At 43.5% G+C, this 12,270-nt stretch overlaps 1 protein-coding gene across 4 annotated transcripts in view; it reads left to right on the plus strand.

Moving 5' to 3' along the window:
* Nucleotides 1-12,270, plus strand: part of SLC25A48 (solute carrier family 25 member 48) — a 43,292-nt gene that overhangs the window by 22,647 nt on the left and 8,375 nt on the right. For 3 of the 4 annotated variants that reach the window (XM_082381433.1, XM_082381435.1, XM_082381436.1), the window contains exons 5-6: nt 3,808-4,065; nt 6,594-6,752. In XM_082381433.1, coding sequence (XP_082237559.1) covers nt 3,808-4,065; nt 6,594-6,752 — 417 coding nt within the window. The remainder of the gene's footprint in view (nt 1-3,807; nt 4,066-6,593; nt 6,753-12,270) is intronic. The other variant, XM_082381434.1, reaches the window with a different exon arrangement.

Consider the following 12,270-nt stretch of genomic DNA (forward strand, 5'->3'; position numbering starts at 1 on the left):
GAATCCCAGTGGTCTTCTGCCTTGTGGTCCCTTATGAATTGTCCATACCACTATTGCTAAAGTAGGTGGGCCCGTAACAACTGTCACCCAAAAGAGATTTACTTCTCATTGAGTGACACGTCATTGATGTCACAGAATCCTTTTGCCTTGAAAAGCAGGAGAGGCTAGGTAGGCTTCTTAGCTCTGCCTGAGTGACCAAAACAGTTTATTTCAAGTCTAAGACGTCATTTTCTCAATAGGATATGGTGTCTGGTGCATGCCATGGTCAAAACTCACCAACTGTGCACTTACAAGCTACACCTTTTATGGAATGTAAATTATACCTCAGTTAAAAAACAAACTAATAAAAACAGGCAGAGGAGGCCAGAGGAGAAGACAGGGGCTCTTAAGAGTGATTGGTCTTCATGGGAAAAAAGGTGAGACTTAAGAACAGGGAAGAAGTCCATCCAAGAATGCATCATCTCAATGTAATAACAAGGACACATCAAACAAGCCTCAGATAAGGAAAGTTCTATTAACAAGAAAGGGGGCGGTGTAGTCTTGAAAAATGGCAGTGTCATAAAAAAAACAAAGAAAGGCTGTGGAAATGCTCCAAATGAAAGGACGCTAAAGAGACATGACAACTAAATATAATACCTGATAGACTGGATCCTGTCCTGGGGGTTGGGGAGGAACACTCTAAAGGTCAGCATGAGATCACAGGAAGGTATGAGCATAGGCAGTACATTAGATACAAGTATTGTCCATGTAGATTATGAACCCGGCTGTTGTCCCACAGTATGTAGAATGGTATCCCGAGTCTTAGGAAACACAGACTGAAGTATTTAGGGGTGAAGGGCCATTTTGTATGTAACTCACCCTGAAATGGGTCAGAGAATAAAATTATGTATGCATGTGTGTGCAAAAGAATTTCCTTATTGCTAATTTTGGGAGAAAAAGAATGAAAGTACAGATTTGGTTCTGGTTTGGGTCTTGTTGTCAAGGCCAGTTCTCGTTTGGCCAAGTGTTTTTCCAATTTTATCAGATTCTCTCCTTCTATCAGGAACTCCTGAAAGCCACATTGTACCCCGCAGCTGATTCGTGAAAACCCTGACTCCAGTTCAGGTCACTGTTACCTGGAGATGAACATGGCCCAGGCAAAGTTTAGGCATTGGGACAAAGGCATCTGTTCAGTTTAATTGCACACACGTGTTTGAGTGAAAAGTGGGGGGGCGGGGTGGGAGAAGAGGGGAAAGGAGAGAGAGAGCACACAAACCATAAAACAAATAAGGTAAAATGTTAACAATAGTTGAATCTGGGTAAAGGTGTTCTGTGTACAGTTTTCCTTTTTTGTACTTTTTTTTTTTGCAAATTTGAAATAATTTCCAAATAAAAAATTTCTTTAAAAATATTGGGAATGAGGGAGCTGGAAGGAGTTCCAAGGGCTTCACAGTATCAACTTGTGTCCAGAAGGCCTTGGCCACCAGTTCAGACTCGTGTCAGTATTCCAGGTCACCATGACAATTCTATTGCTGTAATAATTGTAAATGGATCATTTTCAAGCAATAAAAGCTAGATCGCTTATGTTACAACCGTAGGAGAATGTGAGAGAATTTCCTTATTGCTTATCCTGAAAAGAAAAGGAAAAAAGTACAGGGTTTTTGTTGACAAAGTCAGTTGGAGGTTGGACAAGTTTTTTTTTCAACATCTGTCCCCCAGACAAGCAGAATGTTATCAGGACATTCTCTTTCAATCAGTAACTTCTGAAAGCTACATCATACCCACAGTTGATTCATGAAAACCTTGACTCCTGGGACAGATCACTGTTACTTTGACATGAGCATGGCCCAGGCAAAGTTTATATGTTGGGACAATTAACATCTATGTGGGCTAATGTCAAAATTTCCCAGGATGACCCTGGTGGTATCATAGTGGATTTGGGAGAGAAAGGGGTGTTCAGTGACCTCTCAGTAGACTCTCAAAGACCACAGTGTCTGATCTTGCTCTGAGCTCAGAGGGCCCTGTGCCCCTAAAAGTGGCCACCACCCCTGCTCACTCCCTGCTATAGACTATAGAATGAGACTCAGCCTCCTGCCCACGCTGTAGCTGGCCTAATGCACGTGGCCAGGATGCCTCTGTTCCCCCAACATAGAAAGAAAATACAGGATTAGTTTGTTCAAGCATACTTTCCAGGCAAATAGGAACCTCCCCCTGGACCTCGTCTACTTCCGGGTTGAGTGAAAAGGACAGGTTGTACTTTACTCCTAAATCTCCGGTTTGGACTGTGGCATCATGAAGCTGAGTATTTTTTCCTAACCTTCATTTGATAAAGATGGGGCTATGTAGGGGGCTTGGATATTCACCTATATAACAAAAGTGATCTGTCTTTTAGCCAGCATGTGTAAAACCCCATTGAGAGGGTGCTTACAGGGAATTAAACCCAGTTGGCAAAATACGCATGTGGTCACAGGCAAGCTTCATTCTGTTTCTGTCCTGGCCATGTCATGTTAGTTCTTCAAGAAGGGAAAGTTGAGAACATGAGTCTGCTTTATCTGCACTGGGACTAGGAGGTCTCTCTGGCCATGAGTCAAAGCTGTGCTAAAAGGTCCGTAGCAGAGTAGACAGGCATCAGACAGGGAGATGCAAGAAGCCCGATGGAAGAATTAGAGGGACAGACAGAGTCGCTACTTGCTGGCTACACACATCCTGTAAAGAAGCTACTGATATAACAACTGATGATCTGCCAGCAGAGACCCCAGAGGTCAGCTAAGGAGACAGCACCCTGTGCCCCTGGACTTTGAGGGGCCAATGGCACCAGTACTGCCCTACAGCTGTTTCAGGGCACAGCCTGGCCAGGGCTGGAGAGAGTCAGTGAGAACATGTCCAGCCCTCCAGCCAGTGCCTCCTGCACCCAACTCACACCAGTCAACTTGGCCTCAGTAATAATCTGGTGATAACATTGCACCCCTACAGTGTTCCTAGCACCATGCTGAGCTCTTTATAGGTATTACCTTGTTTATACTCACAACAGCCTGTTCTGTTTTTTATTTAAAAAATACAATTTTCCAACTTTATTGAGATACAGTTGACATATAGCCTTGTGTAAGTTTCGGGTGCACGATGTGATGAATTGGTACACGTATGTATAGTGAAATGATTACCAAGATAAGGTCAGTTTACACATCCATCACCTCACATAGTTACCATTTTGTGTGTGTATGTGGTGAGAATGTTTAAGATCTGCTCTCTTAGCAACTTTCAAGTATACAATACAGTATTGGCCTGTCCCCTTTTCAAAGGTAAGGAAACAAAGGCTAAAAAGGTGCCTACCAAGGTCAGAAAGTTGGTAAGCAGGGCCAGGATTTGGAACCAGGACAGTCTGGGTCCAAATCTCATACACTTTTTACCACACTATGCATGAGTACACACACATACACACACACACACAAACAGTGTGTTGGGTTTTCCAGCCTCTGCTTCAAGAAGGAGCTTGGTATGCCTCAGCATATTTGACCCAAGGCATCGTGCAATCACATCTACTCAAAAAGACATAGTGATGGTTGACCGAGAACCTCTGGGCATTCTAAGGCAACAGGTGCTTTATCACCTGGCTGGGATTTTGTCCAGTCTGGCTGCACATGCTGGCAGGAGCTCCCTGTTGGGACTTCAGAATCCCCGTTTGAGCTGCCAAGACGGTCAGAAGTTTTGGTAAAAATCAATTGGTGACGTGAGTGGGAACTGTCAATGGGCTGGGCTGACTCCAATGCCAGACAATGGTCATTCTCTTGCCCCCAGGTCACTTGCCATCTTTTTGCCCTGTCTTTGCAGCCAACCTCGGTTTGAAGCCCAGGGTGGCAGCTCTTGGGGAGCAGCCAGCCTACCAGGGGCCTGTGCATTGCATCATAACCATCGTGCGGACTGAAGGCCTGGCAGGGCTGTACCGGGGCGCCAGTGCCATGCTGCTGCGGGACGTCCCGGGCTACTGCCTCTACTTCATCCCCTATGTGTTCCTGAGCGACTGGATTACGCCCGAGGCCCACACAAGCCCCAGCCCCTGTGCTGTGTGGCTGGCGGGTGGCATGGCAGGTAAGGGCGGCATGGCCGACCCCTGACCCCGTGCCGGCCACGGCAGCGAGACAGCTGGGGAGCCTACCATGCCCTTCTCAGCCCTGGGGAAGGGCAGGGTTCATCCAGCCACTCATCCAACAATTCTTAGTTAAGTACCTGCTATGGCCAGACCTAGCCAGGCAGGTGAAGGGCTACGAATGGGGCATGGTCCCCCCTCTTTCTCCCATCCCCTTCTCTCTGAGTCCCTATCTGGGCTCTTACAGCTTTCAGCTGGAAGGTATATTTTGAGCACTTACTCTGTGTCAGGTATCACTGAGCTTTGAAAAGAAAATCTGTTATCATGGCTCACCTTTTTTGAATACTGGCACCCTGCAAACCTTTCCAATGTGACATTTTCATTAGCCCCAGAAGGTAGGAATCAGTCTCCCCATTTTTCAGGTGAGAAAACAGGTTCAGCGTGACCAACTCAAGGTCACACAGCTAATGTAGACAGTATAGTAGGGACTCTGCAGTCAGAAAGATCCAAGTTCAAATCCACACTTAGTCATTTTGTGACCATGGACTGGTTACTTAACCTCCTTACCCAGAACCCACGCTGCATCCCCATTTCACTTTGGGTAAAAGTCAATGACCTTGCAATGGTTTCAAGACCATCAGCATTTCAGCTGCCTGTTACCCTTCTGCTCTCATTTTTTTGCTACCGTCCCCTTACATTGCTCTGCTCCAGCCACACTGGTCTCTTTCCTACAACTTGACCGTGCCTGGCTCTCTCCCCACCACAGGGCCTTTGCACTTGCTATTCCCACTGCTTGGATTTAGCAATGCATAGGTCATCAGGGACTTTGACAAGACCCATTTTGATGAAGAGAAGGGTGTGAAAACCTGATTGAAGTGGGATCAAAAGAGAATGGGATGAAAGAAATTGGAGAACCCAAGTACAAACAACACTTTTGAGAGATTTGAATGTGCTATATTGGGAAAGAGAGAAACACAGCTATAGTCAGAGAGGGGTACGGAAGTCAAGAGAGGATTGCTTCTCAAGAAGGCGGATAACTGATGGGAACATACTGTATAGCACAGGGAACTCTATCGAATGCACGGTGGTAAACTAAATGGGAGGGAAGTCCAAAAGGGAGGGGATATCTGTATGTGTATGGCTGATTCATTCTGTTGTGCAGTGGAGGCTAACACAACATTGTAAAACGACCAAACTCCAGTAAAATTTTTTTTAAAAAAGGCAGATAACATGGTATGTTTGATGCTGATGGGAAAGATCCACTGGAGAGAAGAAAATTGTCATTCCTCCTCCTCATCATCTAATCAGCTGTGCTTGAAACTTAGGAAACACATAACAGAGCCCACATCTTAGCCACCAGACCCCAGTGTTCCTGTTCCCCCGCCTTGTGCCTGAGGCCTAGCCTGTGCCAGCTCCCAGTAAGTGCTCAATAAATACTTCTTGACTGAGAAGGCAAACAGGCCCCAGCTGCTCTCATTTCTGGTGAGAGCAGGTGCGTGTGGCCTGGCAGTCAAACATGGTTTTGTAATACCCTCTCCCATGGGCTGAGAACAGGGGAGTGTGCCAGGGCAGCACCTGGGCTGACTCCAGGGAAAGCGGCCCCATTTATCCTGGAAGAAGGCAGGAGGGAGGAGAGGTCCAGAGGGCCCCCAGAGGACCAAGGGCAGGAGGCTGGGATGGGCAGGGGTCTGGGGACAGGCTAAGGCCTCTTTTGGGAGCTGCTGGGCAGCAGTTACAAAACCTTGCAAACCAGCTGCCTTGGACTTTGGCATCGGTTTGTTTTTCTCTCCCCATCAAAGAATGTGCCAATTTCTCTGTTTATACAATAACCTGGCGTTGTTTTCTTAGAGTCCTTTAAAGTCACAAAAGTACTGAAACCAGGACACCTGAACTTATCCAATGGAGATGACCCAGTGGCACATGGTCCTAAGGCCTCTATCCCACATCACTGGAAAAGATAAGAGCTTTTTAAAGACCTGCCCCTGCTCTTCTCTGCAATCCCTAAGCTAACCCTTCATTGGCAAGCAGGCTATCTGAAAGTGTTTGTTTAGCATCTTCTTCATGTTCAGAGTAAATCCTGCCTCTGGGGAGCTGCCAGCCTTCAGCCTCAGGCCTCACCCTGGTCTCCCTCCCCTGTGCCCGGAAAGTACTATGGGGCCTGTTGCTCCAATAAAAGCTGCTAATAAAGCCTTCTGCTTAGGAAGCACTAGCGATGGACCTGGCACTGTGCTAAATGATTCACATGCATCAGGTTATTTGTCCTCATAGCAACCCCATGAAGATAGGTACTGCTGGCCCATTTTACAGAAGACAAACCCAAGGCCTAGAGGTGGCAGGAGACTTCTGCAAAGTCCCACAGCAAATGGCGAGGGAGGATCAAGAACCCCCTTCCTAGGTCCTGACCTTGAGCTCTTTCCACGTCCCCCAGCAGCATATTAAGCCTCTGAATGGTGGAAATCTGCAGGGAGCCAGGTCTCCTCCACACCCCAACCAGCCAGCCCCTGATACCTATTTGTCTCTCTCTTAACAGGAGCAATTTCTTGGGGGACAGCAACTCCTATGGATGTCGTGAAGAGTCGACTGCAAGCTGACGGGGTTTATGTAAACAAATACAAAGGTGTCCTGGACTGTATCTCCCAGAGTTACCAGAAGGAAGGTCTTAAAGTAAGCCCCACAGCAGTCATGCAGGGTCAGTGTCAGTCCCTGGAAGGTAGGGTCAGAGATTTTGGAAGATGTGAGACTACAGAGAAGGGAATCAGGAAACCGAGGTGCTGGCAGTTAAATTATGAAACACTTGTTTCATCCAGTCCTTGCCCCGGGCTGGAGGAAGAAGTGGGTGTGCACCCATCTGATGGGTTCAGAGAGGACCGGTAACCTACCTGAGGTCACACAGCTGGTATGTGGCAGAGCCAGGGTCTGGACCCACATCTGTGTTACCGAAGCTTGCCTCCTCATCCAGAAAGGCTAGGAGCTCCTTCCTCACTCCCTGCTCAGCACCTCAGCCTCACCCCTCCTATAAGTGGGAATTCCCAGAATCACCTCAATCATCACATCTTGCAGGTTCCAATTCCCTGATCTGTCTTCTGCTTTCCACCCCACACAAGTCCAGACCCCATCACCTCTGGTCTCGGCTATTGAGGCAGCCTCCAGCCTGGCCTTGTCTTCCTTCTCCTGAACCTAAAGGGCTTATCCTAAACCCAAGCCTCTACTTGCCTCTAAATTATCTCAGAATGAAGATCAGGTTTCCACATCTAGTGTCCAAAGTTATAAACATCCCCATCTATCTTGCCTCCCACTATACCCCCTAGTACCCTCATGCTTGCTCTTCCTCGAATGGGCCCCTGGCTATCTTGGCATGCCTCTTAGAGTCAGCAGACTTGAGTGCAAAGCCAGGCCTGGCTACTTGTGAACTGGGGGAATCCAGGCAACCTTCCCCTCTCTGGGCCTCAATTTCTCCAATGATAATCACCCCTACCATGAACAGCAGAGATATTTGTAGGTTAAATTAAATTAGGCATATAAAAAGTGCTCAGTTTAATGTATAACACATAGAGAACATTTAGAAAGAGTCATCTGTTTATCATTAGCATTATTAGTAGTAGTTTTATTAGCGTTAATGTTACTACTGATCTCTGGGCCTTATCTCACGTGACTGCCTCATCCCAAGCCCTCCAATCCTTACTAACTGCCACGCCAGTGTGTCCAAACTTCTGTTTTTTTGCTCCAATGGAGTGCCAGAGCTTCTCCTCTGGAAACCTGGACTTCCACAAAGGCTCTCTCGTCTGTGTGTGACCTCCCAAGTCAGTGTTCTCCAGCTGCTCCTGGACTACAGCCAAGAGTGGCTGGAGCCAATTCACAGGCTACTGCAGGTTTTGCTGCCAGTACTGAGGTCTGTCTGCCTATTAGCTGATGCACAGGTGGGCAAGACTCCTCTTGGGTCCCTTGGTGTATAGTGCTGGATCCCACAACTCCCACAGAGGCACTTTTGTTTATGGATGGATGCTGAATTTTTGTTGTTGAAGTGAGGACAAAATAAGGGACATTTTGGGCTGCCATGATGCTAGCGTCACTCTCCCCATGTATTTACCTTTTGTGAGATTTTTACAATATCTCTTCATACAGCTTCAAGTTACTGTCTAGTGATATTTTATTTCAGCCTGCAGGGCTCTCTTGAGCATTTCTTACAGGGTAGATCTAGTGGTGATGAACTCCTCCAGCTTTTGTTTATCTGGGAATATCTTGATTTCTCTCTCACTCTTGAAGGATAGTTTTTCTGGATATAGAATCCTTTGTTGACAGTTTTGGTGTTTTTCTTTCAGCACTTTGGATATATTCGCCCATTGCCTTCTGGCTGCTAAAGTTTCTGATGAGTAATCTGCGGAAAGTCTTATAGAGGATACTTTGTGTCTGCTTTCAAGAGTCTCTCTTTGTCTTTCAAAAGTTTATTATAATGTGTCTTCTTGTAGTTCTCTTTGAGTTCATCTTACTTGGAGTTAATTGAGCTTCTTTGATGTTTGTATTCATGTCTTGCATCATGTTTGGGAAGTTTTTGGCCCTATTACTTCAAATATTCTCTGCCTCTCTCTCTCTCTCTCTTCCCCTTGGACTCCCACAATGAATATGTTGCTCTGTTTGATAGTTTCCCACAAGTCCCTTAGGCTCTGTTTACTTTTCTTCATGTTTTTTCTTTCTCTCAGACTCAATAATTTCTCTTGTCCTATCTTTAAGTTTGCTGATTCTTTCCTCTGCCTGTTCAAATAAACCTTTGAATCATTCTAGTAAATTTTTCATTTCAGTTATTCATTCATTCATTCAGTGCTTTTCAGCTCCAGAATTTGTTTGCTTTCTTTCTGGGTTTTCTATTTCTTTATTGATATTTCTATTTTGTTCACATATCATTTTCTTGACTCTCTTCACATCTTTCTTTAGTTTTTCAAGCATCTTCAAGAAGGATATTTTAAAGTCTTTGTCAAGTAGATATGCTATCAGGTCTTTTTCAGGGACATTTTATTTTGATTATTTTTCTTTGAGTGGACCATACTTTCCTGTTTCTTATATGCCTTGTGATTTTTTATTGAAAACTAGACATTTGAATCTAATAATGTGGTAACTCTGGAAATCCAATTCTCAGTCTTCCGCAGGGTGTGGTGGGTTTCGTTATTGTTTTTGATCGTTGTAGGCTATCTCTGTGCCAATGATCAACCTGAGGTGTAAACTTAAGGTTTTCTCAGTGTTTTTCTGAGCCCGTGCCTTTCCCTGGGCATACGCAGTCACTTTCTAATTTTCCTCATACATGCAGTTGCTTTTGAATGTCCTAGTCTTTAATGTCTGGCTCCCAAAAGAGGAAAAAGAGAGAAATGAAGGGAAGGGAAAGGGGCACCATCCCTTTAAATTCCCTGGAAGTCACTTCAGCCAGTGAACAAGGGGGTTGCAAGATGGAGGGGGAGGTTAAACAAGAATGAATGCCCTCCTCTTTGCACCTCATGATCAGAAACAGCAATCAGTGACCAGAACACAGATGTCCAGTATTTGGAGGACAAGGTTCTCATTGCCCACCCTGGTTCCCACAGGCTGTGTGCAGGTTACTCCAGGAACACGTGCATAGATGCCTGCCAAAGGGCTTGGGATGGGGGATGGGTAGCTGCTACTGTGCTAAATGCTGACATTGACTGAAATTAACCACTGCCCAAACCCTCCCCTGGAAGTTGGAAGCCTTCAGTAAACTCCAGAGTTCTAAAGTAGTTACATCAGACAAATTCTGTCTGTGTAATAGTTATTTAGGTGAGGAGACAGAGTCCTGGTATTTTCTACTCTGCCATGTTCCTAGAATTCTCACCTCAGTTGTTTTTTTTTCTTTTCCAGTTTTACTGAGATATAATGGACATACAGCATTGTAGATGTTTAAGGTGTACAGCATAATGATTTGACTTACATATATCATGAAATGATGACCACAATAAGTTTAGTGAACATCTATCACCTCATATAGATACAACTTAAAGAAATAGAAAAATACTTTTTTCTTTGTGATGAGAACTCAGGATCTACTCTCTTAACCACTTTCATACATAATGTACAGCAGTGTTCATTATATTTATCATGTTGTACATTACATGTTGTACATCCCCTCCCACCACCCCTCACTTCTGGTAACCACAAATCTGATCTCTTTTTCTCTATTTGTTTGTTTTAGAAGTATAATTGACCTACAACACTTTGTTAGTTCCTGGTACACAACATAGTGATTTGATGTTCCTATGCATTTCAAAATGATCACCATGATAAGTCTAGTTACCATCTGTCACCATACAAAGATATTACATAATTATTGACTATATTCCTCACACAATACATTTTATACCCATTACTCATTTAGTTTGTAACTGCAAGTTTGTACCTGTTAATTTCCCTCACCTATTTCTCTCCTCCTCAACATCCTTCCCCTTTGGCAACAACCTGTTTGTTCTCTGTATCTATGACTCTGTTTCTGGTTAGTTATGTTTGTTCGTTTTGTTTTTTAGACTCCACATATAAGTGAAATCATACAGTATTTGTCTTTCTCTGACTTATTTCACTTAGCATAATACCTTCTAGGTCCATCCATGTTTTCACAGATGTCAACATTTAATTCAGTCTTGGCTATTGTAAATAATGCTGCAATGAACATAGGAGTGCATGTATCTTTTCTAGTTAGTGTTTTTATTTTCTTTAGGTAAATACCCAGGAGTGGAATTGCTGGGTTGTATAGTAGTGCTATTTTTAATTTTTTTTGAGGAACCTCCATACTATTTTCCATAGTGCTGCACCAATTTACATTCCCACCAACAGTGTGCAAGGGTTTCCTTTTCTCCACATCCTCACCAACACATGTTATTTCTTGTCTTTTTGATAATAGCCATTCTGACTGGTGTGAGGTGCTATCTCATTGTGGTTTTGATTTGCATTTCCCTGATGATTAGTGATTTTGAGCATCTTTTCATGTGCGTGTTGGCCATCTGTATGTCTTCTTTGGAAAAATGTCTTTGCAGGTCCTCTGCCCATTTTTTAACTGGGTTGTTTGGTTTTTTGATGTTGAGTTATATGAGTTCTTTGTATATTTTGGATATTAACCCCTTATCAGATATATCATTTGCAAATATCTTCTGTCATTCAGTAGGCAGCATTTTCATTTTGCTGGTAGTTTCCTTCACTGTGAAAAAGCTTTTTAGTTTGATATAGTCCCATTTGTTTATTTTTGCTTTTGTTTCCCTTACCTGAGGAGACTGATCTCAAAAAATATTGCTAAGACTGATGTCAAAGAATGTATAGCCTATGTTTTCTTCTAGAAGTTTTATGGTTTCAGGTCTTACATTTAAGTCTTTAATCCACTTTGCATTTATATAGGGTGTGAGAAAGTAGTCCAGTTTTTCCAACACCATTATTGAAGAGGCTGTATTTTCCCCATTGTATATTCTTGTCTCCTTTGTCATAGATCAATTGCCCATATAAGCATGGGTTCATCTCTGGGTCCTCTATTCTGTTCCATTGATCTATGTGGCTGTTTTTGTGCCAGTATCATACTGTTTTGACTACTGTAGCTTTGTAGTATAGTTTGAAATCAGGGAGCATGGTACCTCTAGCTTTGTTCTTTGTTCTTAAGATTGTTTTGCCTATTCAAGGTCTTTTGTTTTTCCATCCAAATTTTAGAATTATTTGTTCTAGTTCCATGAAAAATGCCATTGATATTTTGATAGGGGTTGCATTTCATCTGTAGATTGCCTTGGGGAGTATGGTCTTTTTAATAATATTAATTCTTCCAATCCATGAGCATGGTATATCTTTCCAACTGTTTGTGTCATCTTCACTGTCTTTAATTGATGTCTTATAGCTTACCAAGTACCTTTTACCTCCTTAGTTAATTTATTCCTAGGTATTTTTTATGCAATTGTAAATGGGACTGTTTTCTTAATTTCTCTTTCTGATAGTTCATTGTTAGCAACAAATTTCTGTGTATTAATTTTGTATCCTGAAACTTTACTAAATTCATTGAAGAGTTCTGGTAGTTTTTTGGGGGCATCTTTAGGATTTCCTATGTATAGTATCATGTCATCTGCAAACAGTGACAGTTTTACTTCTTCTTTTCCAATTCAGATTCCTTTTATTTCTTTTTCTTCTCTGATTGCTGTGGCTAGGACTCCCAATACTATGCTAAATAAAAGTGGCAAGAG

Source organism: Balaenoptera borealis, assembly GCF_965194805.1.
Source record: "Balaenoptera borealis genome assembly, chromosome: 2".
Classification (NCBI taxonomy): Eukaryota; Metazoa; Chordata; class Mammalia; order Artiodactyla; family Balaenopteridae; genus Balaenoptera; species Balaenoptera borealis.